Source organism: Nannobrachium achirus, assembly GCF_963921795.1.
Source record: "Nannobrachium achirus genome assembly, chromosome: 11".
In the NCBI taxonomy this organism is placed as follows: domain Eukaryota; kingdom Metazoa; phylum Chordata; class Actinopteri; order Myctophiformes; family Myctophidae; genus Nannobrachium; species Nannobrachium achirus.
The window spans coordinates 37,491,934-37,512,144 of NC_137820.1; the positions used below are offsets into that span (position 1 = coordinate 37,491,934).

Here is a 20,211-nt window from a genome sequence, read left to right on the forward strand (position 1 = left end):
TGGCGGTAAAGCGTGCAACCATATAATACGCAGAGATGCGAACACCACAGAAAGGTGCTCCTCAGTGCAGCCATGTCCCATTTGATGTGCTTTTAGAAAGCACTCCAAGTGCATTACCAGCACATTATACTGCCCTGCACCTTCCAATCGATGAGGACACACTCACTTAGCGGAGCCAAGCACTTCATACAGTAGTCAGTCCACCAAAAGGAGCGCAACTCAACTGCCCAGCTCTAGGTCAGGGGTCTTCAAAAGGGGGTCCGGGACCCCTAGGGGGTCCTCAGAGTTACTACAGGGGGTCCTCCAAATCTTTGTGTGATAGAAACCTTTTTTTTCTTCTCCTTTTTTTATATTAACCACTTGAAGCCTGGTGTCCATATTCGGAGAACTTTAGCCAAAAATAGCAGATCTAAATAGCAGATCTACAAGCTTGTAGATCGGCTATTTTTTGCAAAGAGCTTTGGTGTAGAGGGGGAAAAAGAGCAGACCAAGTACAGAGTGAAAGGTCAAGTTAAATAATTATTGACGGTTCAAGTGGTTAAATATCTGAAAACACAAATTGAAAGGAATCCAAAATACACCGATGATTCTGCTGTCAAACGATGAAACTATATGGAATCTATGAAAAGGTTGTGGGGGGTCCCTGCTTCATCTCTCTCTCAACTAAGGTGTCCCTGGCCTGAAAACGTTGAAGACCCCTGCTCTAGGTGCAATTTTAGGACATTTTCACAAAATAATGAACAGTATCTTACCTTCTCACTCTCCTTCTTCTTGGGCAGCCGGCTGTACTTGACCATGGCGGCCTCGTGTTCTGGAAGAGGTGAGGGTTAGCGGAGAGGGAGGGGAGAGTGGAGAAACAAACCCAAAGGACAATGAAGAGAGAGAGAGGAAGTAGGGCAAAGGGCAATGGATGAGAGGATACAGGCAGTGTTCATTTCGTCGATTAACTTGTTTTCACTGATGAAAACTAAATAAAAACGAAATAAAAACTAAGCTATGATGACTAAACTAAAGGTGCCTCCACACCGAAAATACTACAGGAGACTTGTTCAAACTGTTCACAGACTGCAAAGAACTGCAAAGAATTGCAAAAAACTAAGCACATTGAATTTTCCAGCCGACTGTATGCCGACTGTAATTACTGTACAGTTTTGCGCATGCGCACTGTGTTGCCATATCGGCTCGTTACAAGCGACTTTGATCCTGTTTTCCTATAATGTTTCTAGTTATGGGTTACTTTTGTTTGGGCATGTTTCTGAATTGTAGTTGCTTATTTGGCCTTGCTTTCAACATTCTTTTCGAAAATAGCTAATGTAATAGAGCTCAATAGGTGAAACTGGACGCTTCTTTAGGCTTTGTTTTCATAGACCTGGTCGCTTGTTTAACTCACAGAATCTGGCAACCGGGGAGCAGAAGCAGAGATGCTTCCTGTCCAGTGTTTTCTTCTCCTCACACCAAAACAACACACATCACTATTACTAGCGTTGCCTTGGAGTTGATTAGTATAGGAAATTGAGAGTTGAGATTGTGAATATGCTATTTAGTTAAAATGTGCAACGGGAAAATGTCTCTGGCTTATTTAGGCTTGGTTTTGCTGCAGCAGTAGCAAACTAATGGTCCATTTACAACTCGCTACAATTCACCGACGTCAAGGGGCGACTCAACAAAACTGAGCAAGTCCAGTCTTCCAGTTTTCCGTCGATAGCGTTCCCGACCCGCTGCCGAAAACCTACCGATGAGCTCCCGTTCGGCAACAGACGCTTTCCGCCGCTATCCGCCGCCGATTCGGCCACGAATCTGTTTGGTTAAAAGTGGCCTTAAGACATATTGAAAATGTCATCAACAAATAAAAACTAGACTAACATGTACTGGAGAGGAGAGAACTAAAAGACGAGTCACTGTGTGCCGCTGTGTTCGGGTGTTGCACTCTGAAAATAGCAGATCTACAAGCTCACAACGCATCACATCACGCTGTGATGCATTACAAGCTTGTAGATCGGCTATTTTCAGCATGCAACCAAAAACCAAAAATCAGGCTTTAGGACTTTTTTGTGAGTCAACACTTACCATCACTGGCAATGCCAAATATCTCCCTCAGGGTGCTGATCTCTGAAATGATAGAATGTTAATGTTAAAAGAAAATAACAAGATCAAAAGTCAAATTAGACCAGTTGAAAATGATGTGTGTTTGTAATAAATACACACAGAAAGTGACACAAATTTATAGAATCAAGGTTCAAGGTTGTCATTTATTGTTACATCTTGTGCACAGGTACATACTGACTGTAAGAGTAAAACTTATTTTAATTGGAAAACTAAATTGGACAACAATGTGGCAGATTGTAACAGGTAACTTTAGTTAATTTACTAACAAACACTTTATGAAGTCATAGAACAGCGATTTGGAAATGCTGAAGAACTGCTCAATATTCTTAGTCTGACACTCGGCCTGAATTTTCATTTCGTTTCACTCCATTATTCAGTCTGAAAGCCCTCTCGGTGCGCGGGTGCAGCCATGTTTTCTGAGATGGGGCGTGGCCAAAGTGGCATTCTTTACTTGTAAGGGAAGGGCACGGTCAAACCGCACTTTTATTCTACCTATGAGGGTGGATTCTGCCAATGCATTTCAATGGGAATGGAGTGTTTTTTTATTTTGTTTTTTGTGCAAAAACAACCTCCGACAGAACTTAAAACGAAGATTTGTTCAATGCAAACTTATAACACAAACTGTCTCAGTATCACGTTCAGTCTCTGTTTATGTGTCGTTTGTTTGTGTCGCTCTTCTGCGACCTGGCGTTTCCCAAGGACCCTAAGCACAACGGCGGGGGCCAGTGGTGGGCAGCGCTTCGCTGTGTTCAGCTGGACCGCTGAGTCGGCTCATGCGACCGTCGCTAATTCGAATGACACCCGCAAATGAAAATAGGCTAAATTCTCTTTATCTTAATGCGAATTTCTGATAATTCGCTTGCTATTTTCGAATAAGCTTTATGGAAACGCAACTAATCTCTACCTTGCAGCATTTATACTTTGTATGGCCACTGGCCACTGTATGCACCTACCTGTGAGGTCCTTCTCTCTGAACTGGATCAAGGGGAAGACCATGCTGTCGGCCATCTGGGTGGCCAGAGCGGAGTGGAGCGCGTTCAGCTGGAAAACAGATACAGCATGAGTCAGATTACGCCACGAGGTATTAAGCACTGTACAGACAAGTGAATATAAATACCCACAAACACCCCTGGGGATTTCAATTTATTTTAATGTGTTACACTTGCTGCCAATTACTACTACAAAGAGCTGCATAAATCATATCATATGCAGCGTGGGCTTAGTACAACGCGCCCGTGCACACACACACGCACACGCACACGCACACGCACACGCACACACACATTATCATTACAGTGCTCTTAGCTAGAGAGCATTAAAAACAGCCACGCACTCTAATATTCAAACTCAAACCACACATAAACAAACCGGTCAGGAACTGCTAATGCCTTTCAATGATAGACAGATTGCAACTCATCTAACACGAGCCACGTTGAATGATTTAGCAAAGGGCCAAAAGGTCACAGGATTTGTTTCAGTAGAAAAGCTGTTTTCTCACAGTGTGATGCTGCAGTGGTGGGATGTTCTCACCGCTAAGTAGCAATAGTCATAATCAGTGGTGGATGGCGGATGCGACGCGTTGTGAGCTTGCAGATCGGCTATTTTCAAATGGCCGAGGTATAAGATAGGGCTAAAGTGGTTTATGTATGTTTTATAATATAATCATTTATATCTGCAAAGTAACTAGTAACTAAAGTTTTCAAATAAATGTGGTGGAGTAAAAGTACAATATTTGGATACGAGATGTAGTGGACTAGAAGTGAAAGTATTGGGAATTGGAAATACTCAAATAAAGTACAAATAACTCAAAAGTGTACTTAAGTACAGTACTTAAGTAAATATACTTAGTTACTTTACACCACTGGTCATATAATATTTAAAAAAAATACTCGTTACAGGTAATACACCTGTATTCAAGTACTCAAATCTTTAAAAATGTATGAAACATTCTTTTTGGAAAATAGCAGATGCACTTTGAAATTGCAATGTTGTTGAAATGTGCTTTACAAGGCCTTTCCTTGCCTTACAAGCTCACCATGTGTCGCATCAGTCTTGTTTGTTTTGGTCTGTGGTGGAAAGTACGTTTACTCAAGTACTGCACTTGAGTAAATGTACCATTTTTACTTGAGTGTGTCCAATATACTTTTACTTCTACTCCACTACATGCAATCGCATACATTTGGAAACTTGTGAAATGGGGCATTCTGCACAACAAGTACTTTTACCTCCATAACACTTGACTATATTTTTAGACATACTGTGTACTAGGGATGCGGTATCGGTACTCGTGGTATCGGTACTCGCCCCGTTACCGGACTATTTTGCGGTATCACAAAGCACCCGAGTACCCTGTGTGTTTCGCCACTTCGCCTTTCTCTCTCTCTCTTAAAGTATCAAAAGTAAAAATACAAAATGTTTGAGCATAGCAGATCTAGAAGATCATGCACAATACAGGAATTTCTATGGGCTTAACCTGAAAAAAAAAGTGAAATGTGTGGCAGTTGTGCCATGTTCTGGGAAAGCAATGCAATTTAATGTGTTATATACAGCCAGAAAGTGAGGAACATCTGATTAAAAAAAAAAAAAAGAAAAGAAAATGTAATTTAAAGACATTTTGTATTATTAATTGTACTCATATCGGTACTCGGTATCGGCGAGTACTCAAAATGAAGTACTCGTACTTGTACTCGGTCAGCAAAAAAGTGGTATCGGGACATCCCTACTGTGTACCGCTTTGCGTGATTTTAGTTTGGCATGGATAGGGGCTACGGTGGCAGAGATATGAGTAGAGGAAAAGTGTGATGTGATGTGACGTGACAGACAGACAGACAGACAGACAGACAGCCGGTGGAGGTTTTACAATTCGCTTTAAAAATGCATACCGGTATATTCAAAGCTTTGCACATATTTTCACACCTTTACAAAACATAGCAGATCAACGAGCTCTGTGAGCTTGTATATCTGCTATTTTTCAATAGCTAAAGTGTCAAATAATGTCATATCTTAATGGATTAAGTCCAAACTGTGAGTACTTCTTTCCACCACTGCTCACACACAAACACACGTGATTGAAGCGCTAGTGCGTCTCTCACCTCCTGCACAGTTTTGGCGAATTGCTGCAGTGTCGTGATGACCTCCTCGTCGCCCTTTCCCAGAGCAAAGTTCTAAGCAGACAAACGAGTAAGCAGGGAGAGGAAAACAACATTATATCATGATCCAACCAACCACCAGCCTATACACCCTGGAAGCTATGATGGTGTAATGCAGGGGTTCCCAAACTTTTTTGTCTCAGGGCACCCCATGAATATTTGTTTTAATCCGAGGCACCCCTACATTATAATTTTCACTCCCAGCACCTTATATTTATAGCATATCGTCGTTGTCGGGTGGAAACCTTGTATGTCCAAAACCGTTCGTTTTGTATTTATCATCTATAAAATGTACTAAACTAGTGAAAACAGCAGATCTACAAGCACACAACGCTTCGCGATGCAAGGCGTTGTGTGCTTGTAGATCTGCTGTTTTCACTAGTTTTGTGCGACAGTCTTGTATGATGAAGCAGGGCTTTGCTTTACCAAAAGACCTACACATTTGAAACTTGGAGATACAAGGTTTCTGCCCGACAGTGACAATATTTTAGTGATTATGTTGCGAGGAAAACGTTGAGATAATAGCCATTTTGGTTAGAACTGACTGAAAATAACTTTGTACTTCAAAAAATGATACTAAATCTTTTTTTCAAGTGTCCAAATAAATTCCAAATATTATCAAATGATATCGCGGCACCCCTGGACTGCCGTCGCGACACCCCGGGGTGCCCCGTCACCCACTTTGAAAACCCCTGCTGTATGCATTTCATGTGATTGATTTGCATCAATTTAAACGGCTGTCTTTGTTATGAGACGTTCGATTTTATATATAATATTGTCTCAGTGGGGTGAAAACCTCATGTCCAAAACTGTTGCTTTTCAGGATTCAAACTCAAAAGCATCAAAAGTAGCAGATCTACAAGCTCAAAACGCATCTCTTCGCCCCACGTTTCGAGCTTGCGGAATCTGCAACTTTTGATGCTTTTGTGTGACATTGTACTATGATCAAGTAGGACATTCATTTACGAAAAAACACCAAAAGTTCAAATATGGAGATAAGTAAGCCATTAACCACTGTTTCAGGGTTGTGAACAACCCTGTAACAAGTGGTAAATCAGCCAACAACCCACAACCCTCGAATGGTAAATTGCTTTTCTACCACTTCGACCATATAAATGAAAGAAAACACAGTTGTAACTTGCAAGGTTATTGTGGGCTCGCCTATAAGGCGAGCACACTTTAGATATTGTCATTATTTATTTATCTATCAGGCAATCAGTAGACGGGATCTTCGGTTCCTTTCTACTCCTACATACTTAGTGAGAAAATGAAAATAAAAACATCAATGTGTTCAGTTTACAGTGGCGAAGTGTGCTATTATTTTTTATAGCAATCGGCCAAATGGTGGCGCTGTAGGAAGCCTTCGAAAGTGCGATCTTTGAACAGGTATAGCTCATGCTGTGTTATACATACAGCCATGAAACCTGTATACACTTATGCGTCTCCTCATGCCGAACAACTTTTTCCCTCTAACTTTTGACCTCTGACCTTTAGGTCTCCCACAATTCGGAATTATATGAAAAACAGTAAAAATCTATCTCCTCCTGGGATTTTCGCGTCAAGTGCACAAAACTTTTTTCACATGAACTTTGGACCAATACGGTCAGATTGATCAACCAGATTTTTTTTAAAGTGAAATATAATTTTTTAATAATTTAATCAATATTGCGGTTTTATGCAAATTATTCTTCGGCCTCTAAATCATACATGCAAAGGTACACGTTCATGGGATTTGGCAAAGATGTGGAGGGTTAGTCAAAGTATCACTGAAACCAATTTTATTCCAATCGGCCAAAGGGGGGCGCTATACGAAGCGTTTGAAAATTCAAACTTCAAACGGGCATAAGTCATGACTCGTTTCGTTTGAAGACATGCAACTTGTTATACGCGTGCTTTGACTCGAGCGGAAGACATCTGTGTCGTTGTTAAGTAAGCTCCGCCCTTCGATTTTCCGCCATTTTGAGCAGTTTGTAAAACGCGTAAACCCGCTTTTATTCTGGAATTTTCGCTCCACGTGCACAAAACTCTTTTTTACGTGAACTTTGGACCGATATCTAAAGATCTGTCAGATCGGATTTCTTTAAAATTGAAACATGCTTTTTTAAATAAATTCAATGAATATTGCAGTTTTATGCAAATTATTCTTCTGCCTCTAAATCATACATGCAAAGTAACATGTTCATGGCATTTGGCAAAGATGTAGAGTGTTAGTCCAAATATCACTAAAACCAATCTTACCCCAATTGGCCAAAGGGGGGCGCTATATCATTTTGAGCAGTTTGTGAAATGCTTAAACCCATTAGGATTTTTTTTTTTTGCAATTTGCATGAAACATTCTACACACAATCTAAGGACCTTTATCTAATATGCCTATGAAGTGCACACACACAAAAAAATAAAAAATAATAATGAATATAGCTGCAAGCAGCGATAAAGTGGCCAAAGCCAAAAACACCTCAAATCATGAACACAGCCTGCAATGGGTGTGAAATCTTGCAAGCACATTCCCAATAGGTCAAGGAACAGATACCACCCTTCTTACATTGGCCTGTTATAGCGCCACCAGCGGGTCAACTTTTGCACAACACATTTTTCGAACAAAATGGACCAATCTTTGACGTCAGTAACGTCAAAGAGAGCACTGCCTGCGATCTTGACATTTTGTACTTTTATAGCCATTGTTTTCCGGCTTGAAGCGAGCCCACAATTGTTTCGAAGGAACAATATTTTTCTAGTTTAGTTATACAACTGCAACACAACAGTGGGCAGGGTCCATGAGCCAACTCAAGGTTGTTGACTGATTTACCACTGTTTTAAGCCAATCATAATGTGACCACAAAAAGTGGTAGAAAGAGATTTCTACAATATAGCAACATACCTTTTTCAGAAACTACTAGGATTTAAATTCTGTCTCAGGTCTTAATGGGTTAAGCGACGGAACAGAAAGAGGTCGATTTTTCTAGGGCGAATAATATCATCAACCCCTTATGAATGACAAAACACCAAAAATAAAAGTTCGCCATGTCAAGTCGCTACGATTTGGGCCAAAGCCTGGAGGAGCAGAAAACAAAGACCTTTCGGTTCTGCCTATCTGATCTGTAGACCAGGGGTTCCCAAACGTTTTTGTCTCAGGGCACCCCATAAATAGTTTTTTAATCCGAGGCACCCCTACATTATAATTTTCACTCCCAGCACCTAATATTTATAGCATATCGTCGTTGTCGGGTGGAAACCTTGTAAAGGTAAAACCGTTCGTTTCCATAAAATGTACTAAACTAGTGAAAACAGCAGATCTACAATCACACTAGATCGGCTATTTTCACTAGTTTTGTGCGACAGTCTTGTATGATGAAGCAGGGCTTTGCTTTACCAAAAGACGTACACATTTGAAACATGGGAATACGAGGTTTCTGCCCGACAGTGATGATATTTTAGTGATTATGTTGTGAGGAAAACGTTGAGATAATAGCCATTTTGGTTAGAACTGACTGAAAATAACTGTGTACTTCAAGTTTAAAATGATACTAAATATTTCTTCAAGTGTCCAAATAAATTCCAAATATTATCGAATGATCTCGCGGCACCCCTGGACTGCCGTCACGGCACCCCAGGGTGCCCCGTCACCCACTTTGAAAACCCCTGCTGTAGACGATCGATAGTCATTTCCGAACAGCTGAAACAAACGCTATTGTTCCAGAGTGCTCTCAGAGGTACAGCTGATCAATTACCTTCTTCTCATATTCCAACAACTGCCGGGAGAGCTGCTCTGTGGCCAATCCCATCTCACTCTGACAGGGGGGGGGGGGAGACAGAGAGAGAAAGTAAGTCAGCATTAAGCTCATTAACTCATTGGTTCTCAAACATTTCCATCAAGGACCCACATAACTCTGAGGGTACAAATGGCAATGGTGTAAAGAAACTAAGTACTCAAGTGCTGTACTTTTTTTTTTAAACTTTCTTCAGTATTTACATATTTTCAATGCTTTTACTTCTACCCCCACTACATCTCAAATGAGATTTTTACTCCACTGGTTATTAGTGACTTTGTAGCTTTTATTATTACAAAACACACTAACCAGTAACCATGACTTTAGCATTTGAAAATTGCAGATCTACAGGCTCAAAATGCGTCGCAATGCCACACATTGGGAGCTTGTAGATCGGTCATTTTCAAAAGATCTTTTAAACATTTTGAACTTGTGAAATGGGACATTCTGCACAATGGCTATGTGTGTGTGTGCGTGTGTGCGTGCGTGCGTGCGTGCGTGTTACCTGAGCACCGAACACCCTCTGCATGGACTGCAGCAGCTGGTTGGTGTAGTCTGTGAGGGTCCCCGCATCCTCCTCGAACACGCTGAGCAGAGAGCGAGTCTGTGGAACAATACACACACTCTGTTAAGCCATGACATTAGAGCAGGTGTCTTCAACAGGGGGTCCGGGACCCCTAGAGGGTCCTCAGAGTTACTACAGGGGCTACCTCCAAATCTTTGTGTGATAGAAACTTTTTTCCCCTCCCTTTATATATTAACCACTTGAACCCCAGCGTCCATATTCTGAGAACGTTATCCAAAAATAGCCGATCTACAAGCTCACAACGCCTTGCAGCGCTATTTTTGGCAAAGAGGTTTGGTGTAGAGGGGAAAAAGAGCAGACTAAGAACAGAGTGAAAGGTCAAATTTATTAAGTATTGACGGTTCAAGTGGTTAAATATCTGAACACACAAATTGACATGAATCCAAAACGATTAAACTATATGGAATCTATGAAAAGGTTGTGGGGGTCCCTGCTTCATCTCTCTCTCAACTAAGGGGTCCTTGGACTGAAAACGTTTAAGAGTCCTGCATTAGAGGATGCACAGTACAGTAGACCTAGTTGAGGGTCTGGGCAAAGAATCCTTGGGAGTATAAAAGTGGTGGGCCTTTTACGGGTCGATTGTCCCCTCTAAAGGGGTCCGTCTGTCTTTGTTGGATTCACTAATTAATGTGCATTTTCAGACATTTAACCTCACTCAATACTTAGAATACTTGACCTTTGCCTAATTGGCTCTGTACTTGGTCTGGTCTTTTAACCTCTTGCTCACAACGTGCCGATTGTGCCGTGCTGCGACGCCCTGTGAGCTTGTAGATATGCTATTTTCAGCGAACGTTCCCCCGGCCCCGGAATAGGGATGCCAGGTTAAGCTATTAATCAAAATGGTAATTCATAGAATAACCTAAGAGAATTGATAGTTGCAACCCTATTGAACTTTAAATACAGAGGCATATTAATAACGAAAGTGTTTTGGGAGGAATAAAAAAAAGGTATGATTTGACAGGAGTTCCTTCCAGTTATCGTGGCTTTCTCTTGACAGGCGTGGTGACAAACAGGTATGTACTGTAGGTAGAGAACAATGAAGAACACGCCCAGTGGCTTTAGTCCATTTACACTTTGCATGTATTTGCAGACCTGAAAGAAAAGCCCATTTTAAACCAAATAACACTGACAGAGTTGTTGTAAAAAAAAATAAAAGCTGAAAGTCTGAGGCTCGATAATTAGAAGAATGACCGGTGGGCTTTATATTACTGGAATACAGGTTGTGTTAAGAATAAGATTAGCTTATGCAACAAATGGCACAGAGTGGAACATAGTCCACTTGTGTCTTAGTAACAAACAAGCTAGTGTATACTGCTCTGTCCTGGAGCCTCTGCTGTGAAGGAGAGCATGCAAAGAACATGCCTCCAGTGTTTGTGCCACTTATGTAAAGAATCAGCTGTGTGTGGTGTGTGGTGTGTGTGTGTGTGTGTGTGTGTGTGTGTGTGTGTGTGTGTGTGTTGTACAGTGGACCTCTGAAAAGACCTGTATAAGCTACTTGAACGCAAGAACGCTCGCCTCACAAAACACCCTCACCCCGGGTCAAATCCAGCGACATCGAAGCGGTCGGACCCACAAATCCGCTGACCTCGGAATGCTCTCGGCCGGGCCCACCAGGTTTATTTCTGGTCACCACCAGGACTCGAACGCGTTTGACGTCCGTATTCTCCGTAACATGCATTCGGGGGTCCTTGGCGTGAAAACGATTGAGAGTCACTGAGCTACTACTGCCGTACATGAATAGAGAAAATAACCGGCCCACAAACTCACACAATGTGAAAGCAGAGATGCTCCGATTGCGATTTTTGGGGCCGATACCGATCAACTGGAATCAGTATCTGCCGATACCGATATTCCCGATCACAGCTTTAAGTCCATAAATTATTCTTTTTATTGTGTTACTGTAGCAGCATTTGTATATTTAATGATTCTTTTTACAAAACATTGACATTGTATATTAGGTATAAACATTAGGAGATTGCAGGTTGAGGTAATTTAGTATCCAATTCAACTTCAAGGAGTTGAAGCTGAGGTTACATTCAGTCCCACAGATAAATATTGTGAAAATAGCTGATCTAGCTTGAGATCGGCAAAGCCGATACCGTTCAAAGCCGGTAGAAGCATTATCGGCCGATCACGATCACTCACCAATCAATCGGCACATCTCTATGTGAAAGTGTTGTGAGCTTGTTGGTCTCCTTTTTTAATTGAAATTTGTTGTTAATTTGTGTCTATAATGACTAAATAACCTGCCCAAAATAGGGACGCCAGGTTGAAAGTGGTTAAGGCTGCAATGAGTGCAATCCATAACTTTCGTGTCATATTCATTGGATTCAAACCTGAGTCTCGAACCACAACCGTTTACTGCCATGTCAAGACAAAATCCCTTCTTGGCCAGGGGAGATATTACTCTTATGAGCTTCAGGCAGTACAACGTGTTGTCAACCAGTCCTCTACCAGCGATACCAGGGTCTAATGTATCAATGCAACTGCAGGTGTGCTAGTAGTATTGTATTAGACTACTCTACCATACAGATTGTTAAAACGGCATGTCACACGCAGCATTTTATGAATACAATGTAAAAGTTGTTCAGACTCCAGTCAACATGGTAGAGTATGTTAATACAACATAACTTATACAATCTGTATAGTAGAGTATGTTAATACAATATAACTTATACCATCTGTATGGTAGAGTATGTTAATACAATATAACTTATACAAAATGTATGGTAGCGTTTGTTATTACAATATAGCGTATACAATCTGTACGGTAGCATGTTAATACAATATATAACTTATACAATCTGTATGCTAGAGTATGTTAATACAATATAACTTATACAAATTGTATGGTAGAGTATGTTAATACAATACTAACTTATAAAATCTGTATGGTAAAGTACAGGGCTACAGGCCTGGAATTATGTCATTTTAGGGGCAAGGCCACATGGCCTTTAGTGTTGTAAATTGTTTTAGGGCACAAGGCCAAATGCCGGGCAAGAAAGTCATCAAATAAGACAAGATCTATTAGTCCATTGAAATAATTAATTGAATTTAAGGGTTAAGGATGATTTAATACGTAGACTATCTGCAGTGAAATAAATAGTAATATTTACAATCTGATCCATGCTAAACCCTGTACCAATCAAAGTCACTGGATTGGTTTGAAGATGGGGACTTCAGAATCTCAACAAAAGACACCGGTGTCTACATGACAAGAAAGAGACAGAGGAGAAAGTGGTGCAGTCAGCTGGGGCATTAAGGCCACTGTGGCCACAGGGCATGCCCATTTCTTTTTTAGGGGCACAAGACCAAACTGAGGGGCATCGGCGGCCACGGCCTTCATGGCCTCCCCGAAATTCCTACCCTGGTGGAGTATGTTAATACAATATAACTTCTACAATCTGTATGGTTAGACTATGTTTATACAATAATAACTTATACAATCTGTACGAATATAACGTATAGAATTGGGGTTGTTGTATTTTGTCTCCCTGCTCTTCTATTGAGACATTTAGATTGTGTCAAAGGGTCATGTCTCACCTACAGTAGACACACAGGATCGGACATACATTCTGACCTGATGGCCAATATCAAATGTGTCCCCCGAGCAAGCAAGCTCAATGGTAATACATGCAGGGACGTGCTGGCCATTGGGAAAAGCGGGACAACTCCCGAATGGCCGGTTCATTCCCGGCCGGCACAGGCCGGCCATTAGGAAAAAATCACACCCGTGTGAAGTGGAGCTGTGTGTGTGTGTGTGTGTGTGTGTGTGTGTGTGTGTGTGTGTGTGTGTGTGTGTGTGTGTGTGTGTGTGTGTGTAGATCATGTGTACCGATTTTTGTGACATTTGAAGAAAATATGTAGGAAAAGGAGCAAAAAGTGTGTTTTGGAGAAAATTCAAGATGGCGGAAAATCTATCCTGGCGCATCCAGGAATCCAGGGAAAAAATAATTTTAATTTTCCGATCTACGGTTCAAGAGTTACGGGGCAAAACGTAAAGTGGGCCGTTATAGCGCCACCATGAGGCCGAGTGATGTAATTATTTTTCGATTCATTCTTAAAATCATTATGAATCTCCTCTCTGAGGTTTGAAACTGTAGCTCCTATGGTTTACGAGAGAAAAATACTTGAAAGTGATTTCTTGCATTGTCCCATTATAAGTCAATGGGGACAATTAAGCGTCGTTTTTTGCCGATTACGTCGGCATGGTAAGGCGGATCGGAACGAAAGGTAATAGAACACCATTCCCGGCCGAGCCGCACATTTTGATGTATATATTGCGCCAGTGGCGTAAATGGTGCGGCACTAGTTACGCGCCGAAGTCAGGCTACATACACACACACACACACACATACAGACACACAGACCCACACAGCCACGTATAGGGAGCTGCACACAGCTCCAAAAATAAATAAAAAATGTCGGCCTTCGTTCCATTTCGGGGGCTGGGCGGCCAACAAAGTAAATCGTCACTGTCGGGCAGAAACCTTGTATCTTCAAGTTTCAAATGTGTAAATTTTTTTCGCAAAGCAAAGCCCTTTTACAAGGCTGTTGCACAAAAGTAGTGAAAACAGCCGATCTACAAGCACACAACGCCTCGCACCATGAGGCGTTGTGTGCTTGTAGATCGGCTGTTTTCACTAGTTTAATACTAGTTCACTAGTTTAAATACAAAACAAACGGTTTGGGACATACAAGGTTTCCACCCGACAACGATAAAATATAACTTATTGGCCCACTGGCTTGTCACTTGTCATGATCTGAAATGGCAAATCTTTGAGTAGCAGCAGCGCAATAGAGAGATTTCTCTCTATAGCGCGCAGTGAGGGCCTACAACTCTTTTTCCCGGGCTGAATCAGGGGCCCAGCACGTCCCTGAATACATGTCAGCACTTAGCGCAGGAAGCCGGGTTCAAATCCAGGGTAGAAGAGGAAAGCCACAGTAATACATTTGTAATCATTCAAATAAAGTCCCTGTTTAGCTGTAACCGGCTTTCAAATGAGTTTCCTACATGCAAGTGAAGTCAGGAGGTCTGGTTCTTTGTTGATGCATGCTCAACTTGTCTAATGTGTCAGCCAGGACAGTGTCATCATCATTGAAGATCAGGGACGTGCAGAGAATGTTTGAGAGGCAGGGGCTGAAAACGCTGCGACGCGTTGTGAGCTTGGAGGTCGGCTATTTCCGGTACTTGTTACCACACTGAACTAAGCATAATCAAGTAAATACTGGCAATTCTTTCAACATAAAATGCTGTGTTCAAGTTCAGGAGAGTTTAGGACAAGGTGATTCTCTTGGATGCTGCCATCAGATACAGTATGGCAACGAAAGAGGGCATTTGCATTTCTTTCACCATAGCAAAAACTTAGCTCCTTTCGGAACCGCTCACTCCACTGCTACGCAGCTCCGAGATGGGGTTCCTAATGGACGCATTCCAGAATCTTCCGGCTGGGTAGACGATCCGCCGTTAGCGATCACTTCTTACCTTTGGTGAACATTCTATCGAAAAAGTGACAGGTTTCTGCTGATCTATAATCGTTTTACTTCTTTATCGTGGAAGAAAATCGAAGCACTGGGTTGAAATAAAGACTTTATATAGCTCATTCGGTCAGCCAGGCCCATGTTTTTGACATTCCGGAAGTTGCGCCCGCATAGGAAAACATTACTGCCTCCCCTGGTCACGTGGTATACACACAACGGGGAGAACACAGAACCGGCTGACCTAATAGCGATATAAAGTCTTTATTTCAACCCAGTGCTTCGATTTTCTTCCACGATAAAGAAGTAGAACGATTATAGATCAGCAGAAACCTGTCACTTTTTGGATAGAATATTCACCAAAGGTAAAAAGTGATCGCTAACGGCGGATCGTCCACCCAGCCGGAAGATTCTGGCATGCAACCAGTAGGAACCCCATCTCGGAGCTGCGTAGCAGTGGAGTGAGCGGTTCCGAAAGGAGCTAGCAAAAACTGCATTCATGGTCATTGAGAGGGCACTTTTTACAGACAGATAAAAGGGCAGGGGCTCAAGCCCACTTTGATGTCTATGTGTGCACATGCCTGTTGAAGATGCACATGATGATGCATTAGAAGCATGTATGGCCTTTATCCAGCATGTATCACATTGAATCGACCTACATGATGCAACTCCAGCACACTCCGTGAAATAAATATATATTTTCAAACAACAACATATAGCCAATGAGCAATAATACCAATGTAAATATGCTCTCAATTCACAATCTATCAGTAGCCTTCTCAGTACCCTGTTGCTGCTGGTTACTAGACCAGTTCAAATGGAATGGAATGACAGTGCTGAAAGACCCCCTCCCACTCACACACACAAGCTATAGGGCCCACTGTGGGTCCAGAAAGGTCTCGGCCAGGGAAAAACTGATCGAAGACGCGCAGGACAGATCAGATCAATAGTCAGGTTTACAAGGACAGCTGCTATTACGAGCTGACAGCCACATGACATCACATCGCATGACGGGTGTCGCTTGCCTCCCCAAAAAGAGAACAGATCTATGACGAAGACGAGCTATGATGATCAGTTCTTTTTGACGCGCGACACCGTCGTACTAGGGAATGTAGCTTCATATGGGGATGGATGCGCCCTCCGCCCAGTTTGATCTGGGAAGAGGGAAGCCCTTTTCTCCAGGCAGCGACACGCAAACAGCCACCAACAATAGCAATTGTTCGTCACTAAAAACAGGCCGCGACTCGTCAGCAAACGTCGGAAGGAACGCATCAGCCACAATAATAACAATGCTGCTGTCATCGCCTACTAAGCGCCTACAATGGGAGCACAGTTGACTGCCAGCCAGCAGCTTTTCCCCACACAAAACCATGTCTTTTTTCTTCACCGTCGTGTTATTAAGCACACTTAAAAGCCCTACCTGAGGACTGTCCTGTAAAGCGTCCTCTAAAAGCAATTTGTGATGAACAGCCGGCATCTTGTGTGTCAGCGGCGGAGAGGGAGAGAGAGAGAGAGAGAGAAGGGAAGGGAAACAAACCGGAGGCTTGAATTATTTAGACTGTTGTGGACTACGTTTCCCAGAGTTCCGTGGGACAGTTTTGCAGACGGTGCTTCTGGCCTCAGAGCATCCAGTCAGCAGTATTTAAACACCCCGATCTACTATTAATAATTGGAAAACGTAAAAAAAAATTATAGATGCATTATAATAAGTTATAGTGTATCATAATCACAGTTATAATCCATTAATGTATAATTAATTAGGATAGTTGTAATACAAATGTATATTGTATTATAATCACAGTTAAAAGGGTCAATTTGTTTCTTACCTATTTTGTGTAATCGAAAATGAAGATATTTTTAATTATGTGTGGTGTGGTGTGGTGTGGTGTGGTGTGGTGTAGTGTGTCGTGTAGTGCAGCAATGTGCGTTAAACCACGCGTATAGTCTGCCTGCCTGCCTGGTATGTGTGACAAATGTCATAGAACAATTTGGTTCTCAAAGTGGGGTTTGCCGGTCTGGGGACCCCCAGGGCCAGGGGTCCTCGAGGGAGTTCCAGGGGGTCTCCAGCTAAATTATGTTAGGAACCAAATGGGGTTGGCAAAAGGGCCTTTCTGTGTGGAGTTTGCATGTTCTCCCTGTAGCCCCCTCACAAAAAACATGCAGTAGGCCTAATCCCTGGTCTGCCTCTCCCTAGCCAGCCGGGGCGCCTGATGGAGGGGAAAGGAACTGGTTGGAATAAGGTGTTCCTTGACTTCCTTCCATGCGCTACGCCCAACCGGGAAACTCGGTGTCAGGTGAAAAGAAGCCGCTTGGACTCCAGAAGGAAGCATGAGGTCAGTCCGTTGCTCTCCCCAGGTTGGCAGAGGGAGAGCAGCGCCCATGATTACATTAGACAATTGACACAGGGTGAAAAATGGGTTACAAAATGGGTTACAAATAATAATAATAAAAGTGTATAAATGGAACCAAATTGACCCGGGTCTTATGCCTCATTCACATACAGAAAAGCCAAGCAATGCAAAACAGCTTTTAAAATTCCCAAGCTGGAAAAAAAAGCTTGGAATTTTTTAAAGCTGGTTTGCATAGAGAATACATTGAATTACCAAGCAAACCAATTAACATTGATTTTACAATAGGCCTACAGTCTCTGTAGTCTAATGATGGTTCCTGAAATTAAAATGGTTGAGAATCACTGCTAGTAGAGCTGTAAACAATATATGCAGGTCCCTGGAATATCTTTTTAAATTGGGGTCCTCGGGATAATATGTGTAAATGTGGGGGTCTTCGACATGAAAACGTTTGAGAACCACTGGTGTGCAGTATGACAGATATACAGGAGAGCAATTGTAGGTTTCTACGAATATATTTCAGTGACAACAGTGCCCTCATCCGGGTATAGGACGAACTGCAGGTGATGCCTACACCCTTATGAACAACGGTGGTCAGGGCCATAGATAATTTTCGATCAATAAAACTAAACCATTAGGTCTATATTTTGTGTGGCTACTTTTACAACCCAACGATATATTTGTGCCTGCTCAGGGCTGTATTTGACTGAAAAACGCTGCAGGAAATAACTGCCAAATTAAAATAAACGACAAGTCTAGATGAATATGATGACAGATGCTGTGGCCTTGTTGTTTGTGTGCATTTGAAATCACATGTACTTGCTAAGCCTAGTTAAAGTAAGTCATCACCTGAATCCTCTCATGCTGTGTTGCTGTCCTCCCCTGGACATCATTGCAAAAGGTATGCACAGTGGTGGAAAGTAAGTAGGCCTACATGTATTTGCTAGTAGCCTACTCAAGTAAAATTTTAGTATTTTTACTTTACTGGAGTATTTCCAATTCCCAGTACTTTTATTTCTTCTCCACAGATCTCATAGGAAATGTTCTAGGCCATTTACAATTATTAGAAAACTTTAGTTAGTTAGTTACTTAGATGTATTATCCCAAGGGGGAAATTCAGTCTTCAGTAGGGCAGATTGGTGCCAACTGCCTTTCAATCTTCCCAGCTATCTAGGCTACATGTGTGTGTCATAGACATTTTTCTTGTTTTCTTGTCTTGCAATCATGCATTCATTCATTGGCCACTTTGGACTTGACAACCCTATTTTGGACATGCCATTATGGGCGAACATTTAAAAAAAAATGATTTGTGCATGTGAATCCTCCAATCCACCTACTGTAGGCCTACATGTGACACGTTTTGTTTTTTTTCCCTGCAGTCATCATACATTAATCAGCCACTTTCAACTTGACGGCTCTAAAGTCATTATAGGAGAACATTTTCAAAAATGTATTTTTTTAGCAGATCTACAAGCTTTTTTTCCCCACCGTCGTACTGTTGTGTTATTTTTGTAATGTTTGAAATAAGGCTTAATTTGACACTTTATTTGCCACTCTATTTCTTTTTTTTTCTTCTGAAATTCGCCTCTGTGTGTACAGGAACAATCATCATCATCATCATCATCATAGAGCAACAAGGAAACAAAGCATTACATTTGTGATGCCATATAATGGGAAATGGAAATAGTATATTGATATAACCTTATTACACGGCTTGGTTGAATGCTTGATTCTGATTGGTCAACCACCGAATTCAGATGTGTGTTATTACTGGATAATGACCGCCTCGCCCCATAACAGACCTCTGTCTAATCAAAGACTCTGCTGCTGTGCCTCATGAATTTTATGCTGTATCCAACATGACAGCCATGATGTAAACAATGTCATTTACAACTAAATGTTGCTCTCAAGAATGTCTTTCCAAACATTTAAACATTTGAAGCGAGAAATAGACCAAAAAAGGATTCTATTTGTTTAACACTTCCTTGTTTTCCGAGGCGACTGATTTGTGCTGGGTGGACGGCCAGCGCAACATAGAGTTCTCAAATTCTGCCCTAACTCGACCCTACCCGACCCGACATTTTCGGTCCGGCTAGGGCCTAAAATGTATGCTAATTAGTCGGGCAGGGCCTTGGGCTCATTGAATTCTTTTTTTTTTAAATTATTATTATTTTATTACTTTTACTCTAAGTGCTACAGTCAGCTGGGGCATTAAGGCTACTGTGGCCTCAGGTCATGCCATTGGTTGAGGGGCACAAGGTCAAACTGAGGGGCAATGGCGGCCATGGCCTTCATGGCCCCCATGAAATTCCTGCCCTGGATAGAGTGTTTTTTAATTGCCCTTGCGTGGTGCGGACACCTTGCATTTGTCTTCTATGTACCAGGGCGCCTTCAATCGAGAAAAAGTATTTGAAGCAGATAAATGCTTATCAGCCTGCAGACATAGTTCGGTCGGTGTGACCGTACCCTGAATAATAACGTGCTCGACATGAGCTTTAATTCAATTCAATCAATCAGTTCTTTTTCGATCTGCACCAAATGTCTTTGGCAAAAATGATATATTATATAATATTTTTTGTGAATGTTCCCTCCAGAATAGGGATATTGGGGTTCAAGTGTTTATAAAGTTATTATCAATCTGTCCTAATGGAAACGCATATTCTCCTTGTGACATACAGGAGGAAATGTTTTTAAAAAGTACGTACCGTAACATGACATAAATGGATGGTGGTAAAAGTACCAATGTAATACCAGGAGTGCCACGGATGAAAAGGTTA

At 41.8% G+C, this 20,211-nt stretch overlaps 1 protein-coding gene across 1 annotated transcript in view; it reads right to left on the minus strand.

Moving 5' to 3' along the window:
• appl2 (adaptor protein, phosphotyrosine interaction, PH domain and leucine zipper containing 2) overlaps positions 1-16,630 on the minus strand; it is a 56,823-nt gene extending 40,193 nt beyond the window's left edge. The window contains exons 1-7 of the mRNA XM_080736792.1: positions 16,507-16,630; positions 9,528-9,626; positions 8,984-9,043; positions 5,199-5,270; positions 3,060-3,147; positions 2,068-2,109; positions 753-811 (exon numbers count right to left, since the gene is read on the minus strand). Of these exons, the coding sequence (XP_080592918.1) occupies positions 753-811; positions 2,068-2,109; positions 3,060-3,147; positions 5,199-5,270; positions 8,984-9,043; positions 9,528-9,626; positions 16,507-16,563 (477 nt within the window). The 5' untranslated portion in view covers positions 16,564-16,630. The remainder of the gene's footprint in view (positions 1-752; positions 812-2,067; positions 2,110-3,059; positions 3,148-5,198; positions 5,271-8,983; positions 9,044-9,527; positions 9,627-16,506) is intronic.
• Between the last annotated feature and the right edge of the window lie 3,581 nt (positions 16,631-20,211).